Below are 23,079 nucleotides of genomic sequence, written 5' to 3'. Positions count from 1 at the left end.
CTCAGTTAATGTAAACGTGAGAACTATTAAATGTTTAAGCATGATTAGGTTGCCAAATGTTCCGGGGCACATCTTATCGGTGGACCTCTAATTTTATTATTATTTTTTGTGAGGATTCTGAAATCCAGGCTCGGACTGGCCATCTGGCACACTGGGAAATGCCTAGTGGACCACTAGCCGACATCGGTCCACATGCAGCGTTGGGCCAATGGTTGGACATGCCCAGTCGCCATACCTGGGAACTTCTCAGCTCCGGCTACCTGGAGCCTTCCCTTGCAGGACGCGGCCAGGACTGCACACTGACGTCAGCGGCGGTCCTGCCGACGTTGGTGGGCGGTCCCGCCGACATTTGTGGGCGGTCTTGCTGACATTGGCGGGTGGTACTGCTGACGTTGGGGGAGGTCCCGCTGACGGCGATGTTCCCGCTGATGTCGGTGGAGTTCCCGCTGACGTCGGGGGCGCTCCCGCTGATGGCAGAGGGAAACACCCCATTTAATGAAAAAATGGGCTGGGAGCGTGGCGCGTCAAGACCCCGCTCCCGCGACCGGAGGAGGTCTTGACCTGGAGAACAGGAGGTGCTGCACTCACCCGGCAATTTCCAGGTCAAACCCGGAGAGTTCCCAGGTATGCCAGTCACGCGCCACGTGAGCATCAAAATATATATCCAGCTGTCGGCCACACAGACATCGGGCAGCCGCCAGCCTTAAAGTGCCAGGGCCGTCCCGTCATTGCCAGTCTGGCCCTGCTGGAAACTATTACGTTGCTCAGCTTCAGCCACATCCATCTTTTTGTCAGCTAACTAAAAATGATTTTGCTTCCAGCTTCTTTAAGTAAGCGAAGCATCACATGGACATAGTGGATACGCGTCCCTAACAAGAACTTGCACTTAGAATTCCCCTTTTCTCTCTTTCACTTTCACAACAACTCACCCGGGTGACTCCAAATGAAACCAAATATTCATCAAACTGAGCAATTTCATCACAGCGTTTATTTGAAGCAGCATTTTTTGCAAAATGAAGAAATGCAAAGGAGCAGGTAAATGGACTGGTACTCTCCTATTTTAAGGGCAAACATCACAAGTGAGAGCTGATTAGGGTCTAATGAAATCACCTGCAATCAAATACTAGATTTCTGATAAAATAAACATTTTTAATACTACACAAATTTTAGTTTTGTTTTTACTACACCAGCTTTTGCCCAAAATAAAAAAATATGGGAATAAATCTAGAGAGTGGGGAAAAGGGAAAGTCCAAAAGCATAAAGGTTTGATAGATGCCCCTGACTCCCGAGGTGACAGTCATGGAACGTTAGACAAAGTAAGGTAACTCTTGGAATGTCACGGTCTATGGGCCCTGGCCTTGGAAGGGGTTCTGTGTTTGGGGAAGTGGGTACAAGGGGTCCCTTATAACTACTCCCCCCTTACAGAGTGCCACGTTTCCCCAATTACCAGATCACTCTAAAGACTGCAGATCGCACATGGATTTGGGGCACCTGCATTTTGGGAGGTGGTTTATGTGGTGTTACTCATCATCAGAGAAGGACTTACAGGACACAGACCTCCATTTGCACCAAGATCTGATTACCAGCAGGTTTCAACCAGAAGTCAGGGGACCGACCACGTTTATCATCTTCCCCACAGACTACAATAGTGACCTCCTACTAGGGTGAGTTGGGCCGAGTGCAAATACTGAACCATGTGCAAAGGAGGGCCTGATGGAGAACTATGTGTGGTTTGCTGGGACTATTGTATATAAATAACACCCTTGTACTGTTTAAATACTGGTGTGTTTTCAGTAAAAGTCCTGTTTTCATCACTATTGCTTGGAGTGGGCTGCTATAATACCTCAATGTCATTTTCTGGACAGTACATGCGCTGAATACGCTAAGCTACGGTTAGCCACAGCACCACCACACCTCCGGGGGAGCGGCATCCCCCTTCTCTCTGCAACGCTGGGAGCAGTAGTGTACCTAGTGGGGGGGGGCAAATTCCCCCCGGGTGCCACTTATCAGGAGGATTGCCACCAGGCCGGCATTGGGTGCGAACCCTTTCTGAGACGGACTATAATGTCCGCAGCTATAGGAGCAGGACCGGCCGAAGACTTAACGCCGCCTGGGGCGAAGTTTAAAACGCCGCCCCCCCCCCGCCAACGCCGGGGGGGGGCGGCATTTTAAACTTCGCCGACGCCATAATCTACGATCCCCCCCCCCCGGTACTTACCTTTAAACAGTCCTGCGGCGAGTCTCCCTGTTCGGTCCCGGTGCCAAAGCTCTGTTAATACTGACCTCTGATCCTGCTCTCTTGCGATGCGCGCGGCAACTAATGCTGTGTGTCGCGATTTGATGTCATATCCTGCGCACAACACTGGTAGAAGACAGAATAAGAAGAGCCAGGAGATGGAGGAGGGAAAGTGACAGAGGAAAGATAGGGAGACATTGAGAGAGGGAGAGAAAGCATTAGTAAGTGTGTGAGAGTAATGGGAGTTATGCTGTACCATTGTCAATGTCTCCCTCTACCAAGCCTTTAGGCACCAATAAGCTTTTTGCATGTTTCCATTTGAGGAAAAGTGCTATACCGGTAATTGTTAAACAATATTTGATACTTTTATGGAAGTGATGCCTTTTTAGGGTTTATAATTTGATTTTATTTCTAAGTAGCTTGTGTTTTTGCTGATTGAAGCTGATGGGGCGAGGGCTGTTAGTGATTAACCCCCTCCTGATTATGAGTCCCGTTAGAGCTTAGCCTTTGTTCCTTTTTTTTTTTGTATTTTCCAGGAAGCCTTTCAATGTTTTACATGAACGCTCAGTCTTGTGATTAATTTACAGCATCATAAGATCATCTACAGAACCCATCAACAACAAAGCATTAGTCTATTACCACTTTAAAAGTAACACTAAAATAGTTATACGCCCCGATACAGATATCAACCGTTTGCTAAATTGCCGAATACTGTTACACGCTGGTTTCCATGTACATAACGTCTACTGACTGTCTGCTTGGGATTTTATGTTTGTGAGCCATTTGTTAATAATTTGTTTGCATTATAAATATGCCCTGTGGGCGTCAGTAATGAACACACAGGTGTGTGTTTGTATATACATATTCTTGTTTGTTGTGCTTTCTTTTTTTATATAAATATCTTTATTACATTTTTTTCTTTGTTTTGGTTACGTAATACAGAAAAAGAAAACATTAAATATACCAATTTGCTTGCTAACAGTGATAAGCGTAAATCCACAGAAGTCAGGTTGGTGGATTGTAAATACGCCCCACTAACAACATGATTAGAGTTAGCAAGCTAACCATCTTCGCAGGTTATATGCAATTACATAAACCCGAAAATAATACGTATACACAAATCGTAATGTGCAATTCAGCCAACAAGGTCCTCCGAGCCTGCGCTTCCCATCGTCCAGATAATTCCAGATACTTCTGTGATCCTGCTGCCCTCTTACGTCTCTCCTATTCCGCTTTCTATCTCTTTAACTAACATTCTATGGATTATAGAGATGATAACCATATATCCCAACATTGATTACGTCTGGATCTGATCTCTGATCTCTGAATGCCTTGTTCCATCTGAAACTGGTAAATGAGCTGATGATCTTCTCCGTAACCACATCTCCAACACCTACCATTGCTTAGCTAACTTGGCTGGTACCAAGTACCACCTATTGATTAATTTGTACTGGTTCCATGGACCCGCTTGTTGACTCCGCTGAATGCATCTGACCAATCCTGCTCTTCTATATTTATATTTAGTTCTTTGTTCCATTTATTTATATCCGTGGAGGGGTAAGTCTGGTAGGGTCCTCTCTATCAGTCTGATGCATTTGGTTAATATTTTCTTTGGTCTGGGGGTCTGGAAAATTATCCTGGTTAAGTTATAGATCTCCCGGTGTTCTACCTTTCCTCGGGTGTCTAGGTAGTTTTTAACTCTTATATCATTACACTACTTGGTAAATTATAACTGGGCTGCTAAGGACTCAAAGACTCTAATCTTATTACCCTCCAACAAGTCTCTGATATTATGGATATTATTAAGCCTCCCATAGGGATATGTTTTCTATATCCTTTTCCAATATTTCTAATTCCAGGAAATCTAGTATTTTGACTGATACATTTAGTGTTTTCTTGATCTTCCATACTGTTCGAAGCTTCCATGGCACCAGACCAAATTCCCCAAATCTCTTATGCCACTTAACTTGGTCTCTACTCTATACCACCCAGCAGTTTTAGATGTCTCTGCCTGTGTCTCGGAAATATGGAACACAATGTTTTTTTTATTATAGGTAGGTTGTTTGTTTTGCTTTCTGTGTATCTGTTTTGTACACTGAAGCTATAAGTGGAGCTGTCTATGGGGCAAATCAGTGTTTGTAATATCTCTACAAGACAGACTTGGGCAACTAAGTGAGTTATGCAGTATGTCATTGCATTGTTTTCAAATATAACAGCTTTTTTTAAAGCTAAATTCATGGCAAAACACTGTGTCCGCAGTATGTACTGCCAAGACCGAGACATTTTGGACAATGCTATGCTTCCAACTTTGTGGGAACAGTTTGGGGAAGGAACCTTTTCTATTCCAGCATGACTGCGCCGCAGCGCACAAAGCGAGCTCCATAAAGACATGGTGTGAAGAAACTCGAGCGGCCCGCACCGAGCCCGGTTCTTTTACCGATTTAACACCTTTGGGATGAACTGGAATGACAATTGCCTGACCTCAATGCCTGACCTAACAAATCCTCTACTGGATAACAATTCCCACAGCAACTCCCCTGTGGAGACCTTTACCAGAAGAGTGGAAGCTGTTAGATTTGCAAAGATTTGGAAGCAAGGGGTACCTATTTTAAGTTACCCAGCAAGACAAGCAAAAAAAAAAAAGACCATACATGTGCACACACCTGTTTATTTGATGTGGTACCAAAAGGCGCTACGGTGTGTCAAAAACACAGAAACAGTAGTGAAAAACAGGAAATGTCAATGTGTGTAACGCCATCTGTGTGCAGATCACATGCAGCCCAAACGCTACATAGCACGTGAAGTTACTAAACACATTGGAGATTTTTATTCAGATACTCACTGAGAAGCAATCCTGTGAAGTTGGTTAAGAACACTTAGTAAAAAATGACTTCTTTATTCCTTCCTTATTCCCTTCTGTATTCCTCTTGTGTGGGCCAGCATCAGACAGTAAATTCCTCATTTATTTTCTTATTGTGAACACCATCTTTTTTTTCTTTTCTTGGAATTTCACTCAAGAACATGGACAATGTCCAGAAAACAAGGCCATGTTTTCATTACGACTGGATCCTTTCTGTACTCAACCCACGTGCTTTCTATTAACACCTAGTGCACCGGGTACATTTGGCCAAGTTCCGAATTCTAAAAGCAAGTTTTAATGCAAGATATTTTTATGTTCTAACTTCAGATCCTGATCAAGATCCAAGATATATAAATTAACCATTCGCTTCTCCATTGGGCCTCAATAACATTTAGTGGGTGAAGAGAATAGCTGTAGGTAAACCGTGTCTCTGATTATTATTATTATTATTATTATTATTTTCTTTTATATAGCACCATCATATTCAGCAGAGCTGTACAAAGGGTAAATATGACATATCAAGTTGTAGTAAACAACAATTCAACTTACAAATGCTCTACTGGATGAATGGGCAAAAAGTGCCACAGAAAATCCAAAAAAAAAGCCAAAATCTCGTGGAAATCCTTCCCAGAAGAGTGGAAGCTGTTATAGCTGCAAGGGGGGGGGGACCAACTACATATTAATGTCTATGTATTAAGAATGCGATGCCATAAAAGTCCCTGTTGGTGTAATGGTCAGGTGTCCCAATACTTTTGTCCATACAGTGCTCTCCCAGTTCACGTCTCTTCTCAGTGATGATTATAGTTTTTGTAATTAAACTATAATGAGGATTATTTTGCAATCTGTGCACCCACAGGGTAATTAGTAGACTTGTGCATTCGTCTTCGGGCGAAAATGAAAACGAACACGAAGAGTGCGTTTTCGTGTTCGTTCCGAAGACATGAAGAAGAGAAGACGGCGGCGGTAAAACGTAGGCGAAGACGAAGACTCACACACGAAGAATCTTCGCCTTCGTCTACTAATCTACCCGGTCCCTCCCCCATCTAACTTACCTTATCTTCACAGCATCGCGGGAGTTGACTGAAGTGGAAATCAGAAGGTTCGTCGTCAGGGGTTACAGGGCAGTGTGAGTGAGCCTATTGGTCACCTGCAGGGTCTTCCTCTGGCATCAAACAATTGGTTGATGCCAGAGGAAGACCCTGCAGGTGACCAATAGGCTCACTTGCACAGCCTTTTTAATTCCTGATTTCCGCTCCCGTTAACCCCTGCAATGCTGCGTTGGATAACGGGATCAGAAATCTGTAGGGTAAAGGGCTGTGCAAGCGACCAATAGGCTCACTCGCACGGCCCCTTACCACTAGTTGCTAGGCAGAAAAAAAAAAGCAACCTGGGACCCTGCTGCACCAGTTAACTTGAAAGTCCGTGCCAGTGACCAACAAAGTCACCGGTACGGACATTTAACTGACACAGCAGGGACACCAGTGGTCTCCCCACTGTGTCAGTTAAATGTCAGTGCCAGCGACCAACAAAGTCGCCGGTACGGACATTTAACTTAGCATAAATAGCTTACTATAACTTCGGACAGAATGCTGCCCTCTGTTGGTTTTACGTCGAGTAGCAGAATAACTTTGGATTTCAAACATATGCTACTTAATGTAAAACCAACAGAGGGCAGCATTCTGTCCAAAGATATATAAGCCATATGTGGCAGTGTGCTCATTTGCATTTATTCCCATGATCCTTTCGTCTAACAGTTTAATACAAAAAAAACCAAAATAAATAGAAAAAAGAGTTTGTAAGTTCGACAAAATTAATGTCCGCGAGTGCGGACATTTAACTGTTGCAGTGGGGAGACCAGCGGATCATGGGAATATATTTTATTTAAATAATTAATAAATGAAAATGAACACACTGCCACATATGGCTAATATATCATCGGACAGAATGCTGCCCTCTGTTGGTTTTACATTGAGTAGCAGAATATTCTGCCCGAGAATATATTAGCTATATATGGTTCTGTGATCATTGGTCGACAGCAGGAGGCCCCCTGCTGGCGACCAATGGAGTTGCTGATACACACATTTAAAGTACTGGCGCCAGAGCTGCGTTAACCCCGTATTAACCCCTTAACCGGAAAAAACAAAGAAAAAACGAATATTCGCCCGAAGAGAAGACAGGAACGGGCGAATATTCGCGGAATACGAAGATTTTTTTTCCCCGAAGACGAGCACGAAGACGAACACGAAGAGCCCCCTGGTGCCCAAGTCTAGTAATTAGTAATTACTTTCAAGCTTATGGTTAGCTGCCTTTGAAGATTTCATATAAAAAGATATACATTGTAACAACTTGTGCAGTAGGCATGAGTTCCATGTGAATCATACTCCCCAAGTCTCCCTGACTAGGAGAGACAGTCTCTCCTTGGGACTCGAATCATAATTGAAAGTGAAAGAGTTTTTCTGGAATGGGTGTAATTTTGGTGTAACCCCAAACAGGTCTTTTCCACATAGAGGACTCTCCGACCTACTCCGACCTACTCGGCATATTTTGTAAACAAACTGAAAAGTTAGTCATTAGTTTTCCCCCTTCAAAGTTAAACACAGTCTGGTTCTGGAGCGGGAGGAGTGTCTTGTTTATGGGTGTGGAAGGAATTGTCCTCTTTTCAGAGACTGCCACCTCCTGCTCAATGGTGATATTACATCAATGTATCTATAATTATTTATTTATTGTTTTATATAGCGCCATTAAATTCTGTAGTGCTGTATATACCATATAGCTAATTTCAACAAAAATATTGTGAGTTTTATATAATTAACTTATCTCCATCTAATAAGGGTAAAACAATATAATATGAATTAGAACTCTGCTCATGTGGCTAACTGGTATATAGTTTTCTGATGCAAATTCAGCACATACAAGACACTGAGATACATTTACTAAACATGTTCTCTAAAAAAACCCTCTGAGGAGAGAGAGTTCTTAAAATCATATGTTATTCTAGGTCAGAGGTGTCCAGCTGTACAACTGAGTGGGCCATAAGTCATCCTGAGATTCATGTGATGAGAGCTGAATTATAATATAATATAATAATAATAATTATAATTTTAATATTATTATATTAATATTATAATTATAATATTAATATTATAATGATAATAATATTGCTCAATATAATTTATGACTTTGTCAGTATGGCTGAAGTGAAGAGGAAATAACGTGACTAGATTCCCAAATATATTATGTTTAGCTTCCATTAGAACTTGGAGAACCAAAATGAGTGTTGGTAGTCGTCCGCCACAGTGTGGATACTTATGGACCAGTGAGTGAACACATATTACTAAGTTATTCAATATATATATATTTATTCTTTAAAAAACAGATACAACTGTGCATATACAATATGCATTAATGTTCAGTACATCTTGTAAGCATTTTGCAATTTAAATACATACAAGTAACTTCCAAAATGAAAAACACTGCCAGCTTACACAGTTCCTTTACTATAAAGCATAAATATTTAACTATTTCATTAAAATAGTGAATTGCAGAAATATTCCACATACGTCATATAACCTCAGTTAGGAGAATCTCCATCTTTGACAATAAAGACTGTATATTTAATAACCGAAGTGTTTGTTAATATTAACAGTTTTTAAATAAGCAAGAGGCGACTAGTTAAAAAAAAATAGTCTTATCTCCTAACAATAGGGCTATCAAGTTAACTATTAGTTAAAGCTTACCCGCTTTTACAACCACACTTGAGAAATTTATTTTTAACAAAAGTAAATATTAATTTCTCTTTTTTTATGGTGATTCACCACTTTCACACATGCTATAATTTTATACAATGAACATTTTATACTGAAGGTAAAATTCAATATAGGTGTTTTCCTACTTAGTAGAATTTCTAATGGTTAAGTACTACCAAATAACCTCCAGTATACTATTTATCACAAATAATATAAATATAATAAACATCTGAGCACACTGTGCTTCACAACTCTTTCCCTGGGGCTACTGACAAGGAATGCAACAGCTCCATCATAGGGAAGGTTCTTTAACCATAGAGTAGTTTCTTAACAAGAAAAAAACTATTTATAATATACTTCTCAATAATCAATACTTCTCGTTTAACAAAAATGTTCTACCAATGTTGCAACATACAATACAATAGAATGGAATGCTTGGTTATTAGCCGCAAACTCAAACCGAGTTAGTGCAGCCGCACTCCATTTTTTCTCAAAATCTACCATCCTCCAACAAACGAAGGATAATCAGGAAAATATTTCCTACAAGGTAAGAGGACAACAGCAGAATACATCTCAAAGCCCTCAGGATTTCACAGATTAATGTTCTTCATGGGCCACCGGATGTAGGTCTACCATGGCCTCCAAATTGTGCTGCTTTTATTGGCATCCCCTTGCTTGATCGGACAGCATCTAGATGGAGTTGGTGATGGAATTCGGGGGGCCTCGTTGGAGTTGAAGTGGTTTATAAGCTTCAGTTCCGTTGCCTGATGCTTTTGATGCAGGGACAAAAAGTCTAGGACTTCGTTGAAACATCTGGAATAGCCATCTTTGAAATCTACCGGTGCATCATTTAGGAGATGGGCTCCGTCTGGTAGAAAAAGAAAGGGAAATTTATTTAGCATAAAAATCTCATGAAAGAATAAAAAATACTTCAGTATCGCCTTAAATTGTTAACAAGGGAATGTCTTAGCATTGTTAAGATGTAATGTTTATTTGTATGTTTAACTACAATGCTTTACTATTATTATTTATGAATTTATACAGCGGTATCGTATTCCACATATATATATATATGTGTGTGTGTAAATATCCTATGTTTCTTAACTTTTCCTGGGTATTAAACATTTATTAGCGAATAATTAATACTCACTGTTGGCATGGGGCAGCCTTTGCTTCCTCAGATAGGTAACGGTCATCTCTAGAATATCTGCTTTTTCCAGCTTGACGTTGGGTTGTTGCACATGGAATTCTTTCTCCAGGAGGTTTTTTAATTGTTCGATGCAGCTGTTAATTCTGTCCCGACGCATTTTCTCCACAGCCGGTTTTCTCAACTGAAAAACAACGATCGGTGTCATTAATATATTTTTCCATGAGACCACAAAAAAAAAAAGAGAAATGCTAATAAAAATAGACTCTTTCCAAAGAGAACACATAAATATATATATAAGCTTACCTTGTTTTTTTCCTTCGGAGACATCTTATGATGATCTAAGCCAGCAGTGCTGGGTGCCATGTTTCAGTCTTAAGGAGGAAACCCCTTTGGCTTTGTAGCCTTGCGTGCAATGTGCTGGCCGGGGGCTTTGGCTTCTATTTATACCGTCCAGGCTGGTTAAGATATGTGGGTCTGAGGCGTCTTAGAGGTTCCCACACTCTGCAGCCAATCCTGGAAGCTAGGAGGACAATAGGAGAAGCATCCATTATGTCATGCTGCATTGACACTGAATGGCTTGGGTATAATAGCCTGCTCTGCGAGGAGCAGGTGGGAAGTGTGTGAGACTGACGTGACCTGTCCTGGGAAAGAAGGCTGCCTTTACTTCAGGATTGCTCCCTTCTAATGCCACCGATCAATAGCCTTCTGGCAACACACACTTCACAGTTTCCAGCAGTTCTTGAATTTAAGTCGTATTTGGCGGGAAATAGCTAATCACCATAGACAGCTATGGGATGGAACCCTCTAATCTCTGACGACACACGTGTGAGTGAACTGAGCAAGGAGATATATATATAGATGTATATATATATATATATATGTCTGTGCAGAGAGATCTAGTGGGAAACGATCACTTTAGAAAGGATATAGGGTCATATTTATTCAAACGCTCTCTCAGAGTCCGGATAGTAAATTTACGTTGAAATCCATGTATGTGTAAAAAAAAACATTCACGGGACGCAGAGGGCATTAAAAAGATTTAAAAGGTAAAACGGAATCTCGTATACAACAGCGCATTGTAACGGACCGCACAATAGAGTGCAAGGCAACAAAGTTAATGAAACAAATGAGAAAACAATGCCACGTACTTTCAAGGTATAAAAGAATGGTTTTCCACCACACAGGGATTTTGTGGCCAAATACATGCCAACTGCGGACAGCGGACCAGTGATGCTGTCTTGTACAAATTGTAGTTGGCGATAGTTAGTGCGAAGTTGTTAATCTTTAGTGAATACTGTTCAAAGCTTTCTAGGATAATAAATGAAGCAACAATATTATGCTAAACAAAATGTAAGAAAATGTGGGTAAACATACTAATTGTTATCATCCCATCTGCTTCAAATGTCTTTGCTGTAAACACAGACATCATTAACCGTGAATTGATCCTAAAATTCTTTAAATATTAACCTTATAATTGTGTTACTTTACTAAAAGGGTGGTACATTAGTGGAACAGCTTTCCAGCAGAAGTGGTAGAAGATAATACTGTGAGTGAAATTAAACATGTGTGGGTAAGGCATACAGCTCCTGAATCTCACACAAGACCAAAGGACTGTATAAGATTTGAGGTTTTTTATACCAGGACAAAATAGAGCTATTGTTTCTTATCTGCCCTTAAATTCAATGTTTCGATAGTGTGTCACAAATATTCTATTGTAAGGGGGCAACAACAGATTTAATTAGGGTCCTTACAAAGGCCATCACTTGAAGGTGTCCTCAATTCAAGCAGTGGTTTACAGAAGTAGGAGGCACGTGATGTTAAACCTATGAAAGGGATGATCCCTATATTATAGCTTTAAGGGTTAAAAGTCAGAAATCATCTATAGGCAGTCTTTTAAAAGCACAGATAGACGGCGAGGAAGAGAAGAGGTAGAGAATGTTATAAATGGCAGACATCCTACAAGAGTAGTAAAAAAAAATAAAAAAAGTGTTTTCATTTTGTTATTTTGTTACAAAACTACTATTTTCACGGTTAACGTTTAGAAAACATATATTTATTTATTTACTGCACATAAGTAACGGCTATTTAGAAAGAGACACTATGAAACATATGCATTTGTAAATATATTCAGAAACTGGCCATTAGGCGTTGCTAGACCCCTTCGTTTGAATAAAACAATGTGCCGTATACAGAAGATATAAATATTCTCTCCCTGGCGCGTACAGTATGTGATATATATGAACAGAAGGGCCTTCAAGGTTCTAGTTTCCGACCTACATGTAACCAAAACCAGGTATGGTTTAAGCGTACAATCCTTTTCTCCTCTTTGCATTTGTTTTAAATGAATAAGATCAGGTCCTTTGTGCAGAGAAGCAGCTGTGGGGCTTCTGGTCCTTTTTGTGAACTTGTGGGAAAGTGTCTGTCCCTCCTTCTCAGACTCGCTCTTAGAAACCAGAGATTACCTCATTCTGTTCTAAAGGCAATATGCTCAACAAAAAAAAAAAAACGACCAGCCCCCCCCCCCTCCGGATAACATATTTTTCACTTGAGAGCCTTTAATACTTACAGGGCTGAGCTCACGTGTGTCCGAGACCTTTATGGATAATCAATATACCATTTAAGGACGACGTAAATATATATGATGTACTTACAACATCTGGTTAATATAAAATATCAGAAAATATTAATCTACTTTTTTTTTTTATAAAAGTGGATGATGGAATAATATGTAATACAAGTTTTTATTTTTTTTATTTAACTTAAAATGCATGATATTACATGTATATATTGGTTAAAGGAAATAGTAAAAATGACAGCGTAATATATTTTATAGAGTGAAAAGCAATATTGAGACGATATGAAATATCCTAGTGAAAGCAAACAAAGCTTAAATGTTTAATTGACCATTCATTGGGATCTTCACGATAAGACCTCCTTAGTGAGATTTGCCCAGATCTTGTATATCCGTACATCTATAACAATTATAACAATGGTCAGAATTCTGTAATACTAATCTAGTGTCTGATTTCTTGATATCTTGACGCTGCGATTCCTACCATAGTGTTATGTACTTATGTACTTACTTTAGCAACACGTGTCCCACGTCAAATAGTGAAATTGACTTGCCAATTACCACTTGCGGCTGAGCTTAATTTAGCCATCTTTATGAGTCATTGGTTGTTCATTAGTTTGAAAACTCTTCATTTAAGTCCAGAATAATAATCCCCACGCTTCCCTTGGGGAAGGTACTACTGAGGAACCTTCTCCCCCCCCCCGGCTTTTCTATTGTTTAGAATGATATAGTCGGTTTTCATTTGAATGGTTCATCTCAGCAGGGAGAAAAAAATGCAAAAAGACAGAAAAAAGAATACCATTTAAAAAGTAACAGCTGTATAAATCTGACATCTGTATTGATACACAATTTATATTACATTTTAGGCTTTTTTAAGGTTTAATTGAATGGTACTTTTTTACAGACATCTTAAAGTTTCAAATCACTTGCAAGGATTCATGAACCTGATCATTGATGATGGTCTTGTAGTCCAACCCGGCTGTTACATAGACTACTAACTTGAGTATTAGACAATGTTTAGTCGATACATTGGCCTTGTGCTGTTTGAGTATCACATTGAGCAATAAGATGCCCAGTTTTGGCTAAAGGAAAGTCTGATCCACATTTCATCGCTGTTAATAGCAAGATATTACATATTGTATTTGAGTTACAGTGTTTATTTTTTTCCTTTCTTAAATATAACATTTTTCATATAGAGAAATAAACTCAGTGTTAAGGTTTTATTATTGTATCAAGTAATACAATAAAGAAATGTCTGGGACCTCATATAACATCATAGCCTTTCTTCATGGGTAGTAATAATACCTTATTATGACAGACGGATATCTCAAAAATCCCTCTATCAGTGATAAGCTTCATTTCTATTTATTGATACAAAATAAATCCACAATGCCGCTGGGGGACACTAGTAGCCTAGCCCACCGGGACTGGGACGTGGCCTCTGCAAAGCCATTCAAAAAGGTGAATTGACCTTGTGCACAGAAATGGATTAACATTCCATAGGGGCCCTAGGTAATGTACCAATCTGGCCCCCCTTTTAATTGCCTTACATATAGGGAAATGTGTCCCTGACACACAAGACCCCACCTTTAAACTTCTGCTCCCAGGCTGGACTGGAACTCGTGGCTCATGCTTTCGATATTAGGAGCCTTGCTGGCAAAAGATAACCCACACACAACCTTAAACCGATTTAATGACCTGGCTCGGTCCCATACACATAAAATAGCGCCAACTCCCATACTAATGACCTGGTAGATTTTTATTGATTCAGAAAATCACCATTTCCTAATGGATAATAAAACATATATTTAGCCAACACATTCTTCCAAAAGGAGAAAAAGCCACATTCACCAGTTGTTAAAATCTAAAGAGAGACTCCGTTACACCCCATTAAGCATTCTTTGAATTCAACTATTTCAACCGATTCAAACAAATCATTACATATATTTTTTTTATGTTTTTTAAAATTGTTTTCTGAAAGATCTTGAACGCGCATGTTTTGGACAGATGTTAGAATGTTAAGGTGAATTCGCCTTAGTGAAAGATTTGAAAATCACAGATCTTCAAAGGCTAAATAATGGTCAGAAACGACCGCCATTCACTCAGATCACTGCCTCCCAGATGGCTTTCTGACGGCCAACTTTCCCACCAAATACAAAAGCAAAGTCAAGCACCATTGCTAATGAGTTTTGTTGTATGACACACTTCTTTTCTAAGGGTGTGAATGAAACGCAATGGGAAACAGTGTGGGAAAGTGGAAACGGGAAATATTTCACCTTATTAGGCTAATAGGACATATAGTTGAGCATAAAGCCTTCAATGGACAAATGGATAAACAGACATCAAAAGTGACAGACCAAATGATAAGTTTGATACTGATAAGACAAACACACGATGGGTCATGAACTCAGTTCATAGAGAGGTAACCACTATAACAGGATCCATTAGAAATAATGGCTTGTTCGATACAAAATGGTCACAATCTGTTGTCAGTTCCGGGTTGCAAAGGGGCTGGAAGAGGCACAGAGGTGAAATAACCTCGTTCTAAGTGACGTTTGGAGGGATACGCTTGGAGACAGAAGAGGGAAAGGATTGTGTTTTGTTCCGATTTGGGTGTCATCAATGGGTGATGCGACTTTTCCTTCCATTCTTAACACACCATTATATTTTTATATATTATTTTTGTTAACAGTCAAGTCAAAAATGTTGACTCTAAGCAGTTATTGGGTTCATAAATGTTTTCAGTACTAACGTCTAGAAATACGCTGCCGCTGGACAATTAGGGCTGTGTGTGTAAAAATAAAGTTAAGCTCTGTTTTAAAATGAATGACAAAGGCAAGGACAGAGATACAAGGTGACAAAACCAAATGTGCTTGGAAACTTGCAACAGTTGGCAGGTAAATGTTTCCTGCCGCTTGAAAGGGTTACAGACGGATTATATTGCCTTTCACAGCTCGTTGTGAAGAAGATGTTTTTCCCGTGTCACAAAATCCCAGTAGCTTTCTAGATAAAAAAAAATTCCCAGTAGATAGATACGTCTAGTGATATTAACACTTGAAAGACAATAAATAATTTGTGGAACGGTAGATGTTGATGCCCCATATACAGAAGGCTCAATATATGCAATATAAAAGGTATCTTGGTGTCTTCTTCACTATGGTCATCATGATGGCAATCGTTTAGCCTATAAATAAATATTTTATTATTACCTGTATATTAATGCATACATATATGTTGGGAGGAAAAGGCAACAGTAAATGTTATCTCGTGTCACGTCGCCATCCTGTGTGAGTTCCTTGTGATCCCTTGATATCGTTTTAAGGGTCACTGTGTATGACCCCAAAATAAGTTATTATCTTATCATAAAATATAGATATCTAGCCTTCTATCTATGCAAAAGAGTACAAAAGAGTTGTGAACAAGGGCCGCTTTACCTAGCATATCCGTTTGAGTCTGTAATTTAAGCGCTGCGTAAATTGTTGGTGCTATAAAAATAAAAGATAATAAAAATAATAAAAAAAATATATAATAATAATAATAATAATAATAATAATAATAATTATAAAGGTACACTGAAACGTGTAGGTGAGTTGCAAAGTTACAAACAATTTTAGTTTTGTACATTTATTTTTTGCTTTAAAATTCCGTGATTATAATTTGAATTCACACCTGTGATTTCAAACATTGTAATTTTTTTCTCCCTCCCTCCCTGAATTCCTCATTAATGCTCACTTTAAACGGCAATACTTTATGTAGCAGTAAAATGCGAAATGGCCGAGCTCAATTGTGTTTAACGAGTCGTCTAGAAATCATTCTATTATTAAAAGAAACAAAAAAGTCCCCCCCAGTACTCCTTTAGAAGAGCAGGAACCTTAGACTAAAATCAAGTAATGGTTTATGTATATAGTTGCCAAAGCGTGTTGCATTGTGGCGCCAAAAGGGTTAAATATTGTGAACTACTACTTTTTTTTCCATGCACCATTAAATATAATTTTGGGGAAGTATTAGCAACAGGCTCAGGCAGCCCTTGATCCATGTTCTTGTCGGTTTGCCATTGCCTCCAGATGGCCTGCCGGGCCCGAGATATCCAGAGACTACAAAACAAAGTCAAATAGCACTGCTAATTCAGCATGTAGCCCGGCACACTTCTTTTGTTCTCTCGATGAATGAAATGAATAGACCGAAAGTGTGGGAAACATCGGAGGACTTGGAACTCACAGTATCAGAAGATTGTAACAAAGTCCTATCACAAGTTCAGCATCTGTGCGAGAAAGCGGGAAAAGCAAAAGACCAGGAAGAGAGGGAACACCTGGGGGGCAAAATTAGCAAAACAGCTATAAACCCTTTAGAACAATGAAATTTCCTACAAATAAAAATAGTGCTTTCACTAAAAAAACACACTTATATAGGGGTAATTCGTATTTTTTTTTTTACTTGTATAAAGTATTTTTTTTTAATTTTTATTTTAAATACTTCCTTTGCGTATTTACAGAAAATGTGTGCTACGGTCTGGCTGGTTTCTGTAAAAGTGTTAAACATAACAAAAAATCTGTAAGGAAGTTAGCTTTTAAAAGCCGGGGCCTGCGGTTTGCCCCTCGTAGGCATACACTGTACGTGTGGCATGGTGGTTTTTATTTTCAATTTGATAAGTTTAAGGTCCTTGGTTAGCAAGTCAAAATGTAAAGTATAATACAAATTATAAAAAGTTTAACTTTCTCTATTCTTTTAGGTCGCTCTGGTCTATCAGTAACTAATACTGTGTAGAAGTTTACAAATTGCGAGATAACTTGTATAAAAACTCTCTGGGGATTTTTCAGTTCTATTGTTATTGCAAAAGGGAATTCTAATGATTATGGATTTTTGTCATTCATGTACTATCCCCATCACAGCTTGGAGTTTATTGGACAACCCCACCGTGACAGCATGGCTTGTGGGTTTGTGGGAATACTTGACATTGGTCGGAATACACGTCTGGACTTTTTAAGGCATAGAACTTCACAATGATTGACTCTCCTCCGTTTTAGGGGAGCGTAGTTGTGTGTGGCTACACAGAATGCCACGATGATGGCGATTGTCCACTTTATTGTATGTGTCCTGTTTGTTTTATATATTTGTATATTGTGGTTTACTCTCCGGTCAGAGAATAAGTACAATATTTGTGCAGATATGGCTTGTAAAAAATACCTAGTGTTATATTTGTGGTTTGTTCACTAAAGCAACTTGTGGCTTCCACTGGTTTTAACTTCACTATACAATATGAGGACCCATTCTGTCGTAGGAAGCGCTTGGCTTGCCCAGTATAATGTTAAGTAAGCCAACGATTCCCCTCGCCTGTTGAATTATGCATTATACAGGGTAGGCTCAGTTCTTCTTGCAAAGGATAATTGTCAGTGTTGGCCATAATGGAAAGTGAAGGAGTTGAAACCACAAGTCTACTGTAAAGTCTCCTACTAACTCTCTCTTCTGTGAATAAACTTCTTTGGTTGGCACACTTGAGGAAACCCAACTCATGCTATGTCCCCAACATCCAAGCCTGGAAAAACACTTTAAATGCAAGATTCCAGTTATTCAAAAGTCAGCCATGTCCGCATGTAGCTAAAGGGATATATATACGCCATTAAAGAGACATATAGTACTACAATCTACGCTGTAAAGTTATTTTCCTTGCGAAAGGATAGCAACAAGTTTCGCCATATTTATCAAACTCAAAAATGAAACATGTGCAACATGTTATCATACGTGTGTGCTAGCCTTTAAAACCCACATACATGTCAAAAAACATGAGCCCGCACATGTGTTTTATCATTATTATTTATTAATAAAACTGTCTACAGTTTTAAAAATGTTAGTTTTATGTTTTTATTATTATAATGACGCACCTTAAATGTAATGTAACATAACAATCTAAAACTTTAATAATTAGTCACCACTTCTCTTTTAAAGTTGCATTACCATCATTTATATGTATGTGTCTGTGCGCCAGATGAAGCTACACAATATGATGATACTTTCTATTTTTTAAATAAAGGCAGTATAGGGAAGAGATGATTCTTTAATTTGAAAGCACAAATTAATTCCTAACATCCGGCACCAATATTCTCCAGCTGGGAAATCAGATCCTCACACATTAGCCTGTGTTTTGTCCAACGCACCTCAGCTATTCATAGGCAAACCAGCTTATTTAACTGCCCTATTTAACCCTACTGCTTCCAAGAGTGCATGCAAAGCTATATTGGGGTAATTAGATGCAAATTAGCTACGTGTTCCATTGCCAGGCAAGTGAGCAAAGTACACCCATTAAGTGAAGTGGCTATCTTACAAGAATTAGAATTCGCTTGAGTTGATTGTTACGTACCAGTCACAAGTATTTTGGCAGCAATTGGAAACAAATTACTAAGAAAAGATGCAAAACGATAACCATAATTTGTTTTTTTCTTAAAAGAGAAAACCTTATTCAATACATAAAACATATTTACAGAAAATAAAAAATAAAGAAAAAAAACATCATGGTGATTACTATTATTATTAATTAATTACAGGATTAATTAATTACAGGATACATAAAAAAGAGATTAAGCACATACTGGAGAATAAGGTATTAGCCTCTAATGTGTTTATAATGTATGTTTTCACTAAATGTGCAATCACACTACTACACACTAAATTGTGATCTTTAATATTCACACATAACCATACTGAACAAAAAAATCCTTATTGGCGTCCGTCAGCCTTTTTTTTTTTGTAGATTTTGATGTTAAATAACTGGTGAAAAGAAAACACCGCTTTTAACAGCTTTACTTCCCCTCTGCTGGGGAATAAAGGTCCATGGGAAAGTGTTGTGTCCATGTGCTTAACAATGAGAGCATCATCAAATAAAGCAGAAAGTTCATGGTGCATTGAAATAATAGCAGGGTGACAACAGGGTTATTAGCACCAGGCTGGGTGGGTTCGAGTTTCTTCTAGGTTCTCACAGTCCCGTGTCCCCTCGTTCAATTGAAGACATGTTTTGGGCGAACAAAAGAAGTGTGTCCTTCTACTAGCCCTTCCATTAGTGATGTTGCCTGATTTGATTAAACGGAGGGGAAATCTTACTCCCCGTAGACCATCTGGCTATCAGTTCTCTAATACACTAGCTCAATTGGGTTTGCCTTTCACATGGGAAAGAGATGTATGCCTTGCAGCCATGTTTAAGGTCTAACACACTCACTATATGGGTTAGAACTCAACTACAGCAGCAATTGTCATTGTAACCTTCCACCGAAAACAAACAACTAAAAGCGTGCTTCCCTACTGTAGCATTAGTAATATGAATAAGCATTATTAGGCTAAGAAAAGCAATATTTATGGACCAAATTTATACATTAAAAGATATAAATCTACATAACTCTCTGTAGGTTTTACTCTATAGGACCCCTTAGATTAAGGGGTCTCAGCAGTGCTATGGAATTCCCCCATTTAAATTATTATATATTTTTGTTGCTTTGCTTGATGTTTGCTTATTTCACAGCGTTAGTGACAGTTTTTGGTGTTTCAAAAGAGGCGGGGGTTTGTTTGACAATGGCTGCCGAGTTTCTGAGAAACTAGTGGGCTGAATAGGCCGTAGAAGTTTCTCAGAAACCCCCACAGTTTTACCTCTTTCTGTAACTTTAAGAAGAAACTACAAAAGAAGTGTGTCCGGGAGAGGCAAATTAGCGATGATGTTTAACTTGCTATTGTGTTTTCCAGCAATTCCCGTTCCTACAGGCCATCTGGATCAGACTTTTCCCAAGGAACGCATTGATTTGCAAGTATTGTCACATCCCTCTTAAAGCTGGGAAAGCAATGCCCCTTGACATTAAATGAGCTGTCAAAGAGGTGAAAAGGGTTGGTTTTAAGTAGTTTTAATAAAAATCAACAAAAAAATGATATTTTTTTTCATTTCTATGTATCATTATGTGGATATTTCTACAAATATATTGTTTTCTTATTAGAAACAGCTAGTAAAATAAAATGTTGGTACGTTAAATAATACGTTGGAACGGGCGGCAGCATCAGAGGAAGCTTCTGTAGCTCTCAGGATCTGGGGTGCCAGCCAATGCCAAACTCGTTTGAGGCATGTCAATTTTAAGTTTTAACTATGTATCTGTGTATATTTTGTGACGTAGATGGAGATTATATCATCATGATAATATTAAGTCCCTATTCCATAAAAGCACCTATGAAGTAACTTTTGAAGTTATCATAATGCCACCATTCTTGGTTAGCGACCATCTGACCTTTCTTCTGCCATCTCTCTGTGATGGTTAAATCTGTCCTATTGAACTCAACATAAGAAAACCTGAAATACTGACATTTTTTAAATAAAGTTTGATGCATTTTAGATTTCTGTGTTAAAATTCTTTCCCAAATGCAGTTGGTACCAAAATTAGTGTCTCCTACATGTTGCTTTAAAATTTTGTTACAATATATGAATGAATTGATTTTATTGCAAAATTCCATTACTGTTGTTTCCGACGCACTTATTAAGTTTTCTTTGTTTCCTTGTTTCTTAATTGACAAAGCTATTACAGGAATCTTTTGTTTTCAGATCTTGCATCTTTCTCTTGCAATCTTCTAATACCTGGTTTGCTAAGCTGTTTTTACAAACGGTTCAGTAAATTGCCCTAAAGCTAATCATTTCGAGTACATGCCCTCAAGGTCCCTCCTAGATTTCTTTTCAAAGAAAAAAAATAAACCTTTAGATTTTACACATATGCTCTGAAATTGATTTGTGACTTTTTTCTTTCAAATAAAGTTTTCTAAATTTGGCTTAAAAATATATGTTGTGAAAAATATTTGTAAATATCTGCCCCCAAATTATGTGTTTAATAGCTAATTATGTAAGTAAACAATTACAAATACTGTTCTACTTTGACAAAGTAAGTGCGTCTCTACTTGGTCTCTATGTTATGTTCAGTAAAGTAACCCTCGCGGATCTGACTTCTTATTTTTTCCCTGGAAGTTTAATTACATAAAACCAATACAAAAACCTTTAAAAAAAAAAACTTTTTCGGTTTCCATTATAACAACTGCACTGCGTATAGGAAATAGATAGCCCCCCCCTTGTTTTTTGAGTATTTGTATTTCAGGGGAACACGTATTCTTTAGAATTATTTTTGTCGTGCTGTAGGTAGGACTCATGCCCTGTTTTAGAACATCTGGTTTCACAGGGTCCAGTCCTGCCCTGGCACACTTTAAAAAGGAGCAGCATATTGCAGTGTGGATGTTCTCATCAGGCATCGGTTTGATGATAATGATGGGAAGCTCTTTCCCACGTTCTCCCACCTCATTTTAAAGCTTGTCGCCATTGTGTAACACACTCTCCACCTGCTCCGCTGGGAGCAGGGTATTATCCTCAGGCAATTCACAGTCAATTTACCACGCTGTAATAGATGCCTCCTCTATTGTCCCGCTGAATGCATGTATTGGCTGTACGAGTGTGGGAAAGTCTAACAAGTTTGGGACACATGCATTTGTATGCAAGCTCAGGGGTATAAATACAAGGCAAAGGACTCCGCTGCTCAGATCACTTTTTGCTCAGCTCTAAAGCTTGTACAGACCTCTGGATAATGGCTCCTACCAGCATTTCACTCAATTCCCTCTCATCAAAGGAGAAAAATAAAGTAAGTTTCATTACCATCGTTTTCTAGAAGTAGCCTTTGAACTGCTCTAACTGTTCAATGCCTATTATTAATGCAGATGATTGACTTATAATACTTATTTTTTTGTTCCCTCTGTAGCTGAGAAAACCTATTGTGGAAAAGATGCGCAGAGACAGAATCAACAGCAGCATTGAACAACTGAAACTGCTTCTGGAGAAAGAATTTCACAAACAAGAACCTAATGTCAAGCTTGAAAAAGCCGATATTCTAGAGATGGCAGTGAGCTACTTGCAACAGCAGAAAAGTAAGTTCATTTTCAGTCCTTATTCCTATAGTCTTAAATCTGGTCCTCTAGTTCTTCCACAAATGTTGGATTTTGAGGCTAATGTCCATCAATCGTGGCCACTTTCATAAGTTTGCATTTACCCATCATAATAATCTACTGAGAACGTGATTGTATGGAGAGATCCAGAACCTAAATCTATGTGCACACATCTAACCTGCTGTATTATTTTCTTTCTCCAGGTCAGTTTTCAAACCCGGAAAACTTAGAGCAGGATTACAAACATGGATACTCATGGTGTTTAAAAGAAACAATGCAGTTCCTTCATTACTGCCCGGAAAGCACTGAAGCCGGCGTGAAATTACTTGACCACTTGCAAGCACCGCAGACAGTTTCCACCGGTCCTCTCCTACATGCCACCAAAGCCATCAACTCTAAACCGGCTGTCAGTGCAAACAATCCTGGCAAGATATGGAGGCCTTGGTGAAGCAGTCTCAACTCCTTAAGGACATTAAAAGCAAAAAGAGGAAAAAAAGTGACTTGGTACAAGTCATGTATGCCTCTACTAGTAAGGAACCATGTTCCCCTGCAGCGACCCATGCTTTGCTTGGA

General features: G+C 38.8%; 2 protein-coding genes across 2 annotated transcripts; one reads left to right on the top strand and one right to left on the bottom strand.

Moving 5' to 3' along the window:
- Positions 1 to 8,435: 8,435 nt before the first annotated feature.
- LOC128470015 (transcription factor HES-5-like) lies at positions 8,436 to 10,588 on the bottom strand. Its single transcript, XM_053451844.1, has 3 exons — positions 10,296 to 10,588; positions 9,993 to 10,173; positions 8,436 to 9,710 (listed from the first exon to the last, which is right to left on the bottom strand). The coding sequence occupies exons 1-3, from the start codon at positions 10,353 to 10,355 to the stop codon at positions 9,472 to 9,474; spliced, it is 480 nt and encodes a 159-aa protein (XP_053307819.1). The 5' UTR covers positions 10,356 to 10,588; the 3' UTR covers positions 8,436 to 9,471.
- An 11,523-nt stretch (positions 10,589 to 22,111) lies between these two features.
- Positions 22,112 to 23,002, top strand: HES5 (hes family bHLH transcription factor 5). Its single transcript, XM_053452215.1, has 3 exons — positions 22,112 to 22,205; positions 22,323 to 22,488; positions 22,710 to 23,002. The coding sequence occupies exons 1-3, from the start codon at positions 22,152 to 22,154 to the stop codon at positions 22,952 to 22,954; spliced, it is 465 nt and encodes a 154-aa protein (XP_053308190.1). The 5' UTR covers positions 22,112 to 22,151; the 3' UTR covers positions 22,955 to 23,002.
- Positions 23,003 to 23,079: the final 77 nt, after the last annotated feature.

This window comes from Spea bombifrons, chromosome 12 (assembly GCF_027358695.1).
Source record: "Spea bombifrons isolate aSpeBom1 chromosome 12, aSpeBom1.2.pri, whole genome shotgun sequence".
Lineage (NCBI taxonomy): Eukaryota > Metazoa > Chordata > Amphibia > Anura > Pelobatidae > Spea > Spea bombifrons.
The sequence above is the reverse complement of the archived record's forward strand: the minus strand, read 5'-3'. Positions and strand labels throughout refer to the sequence as shown.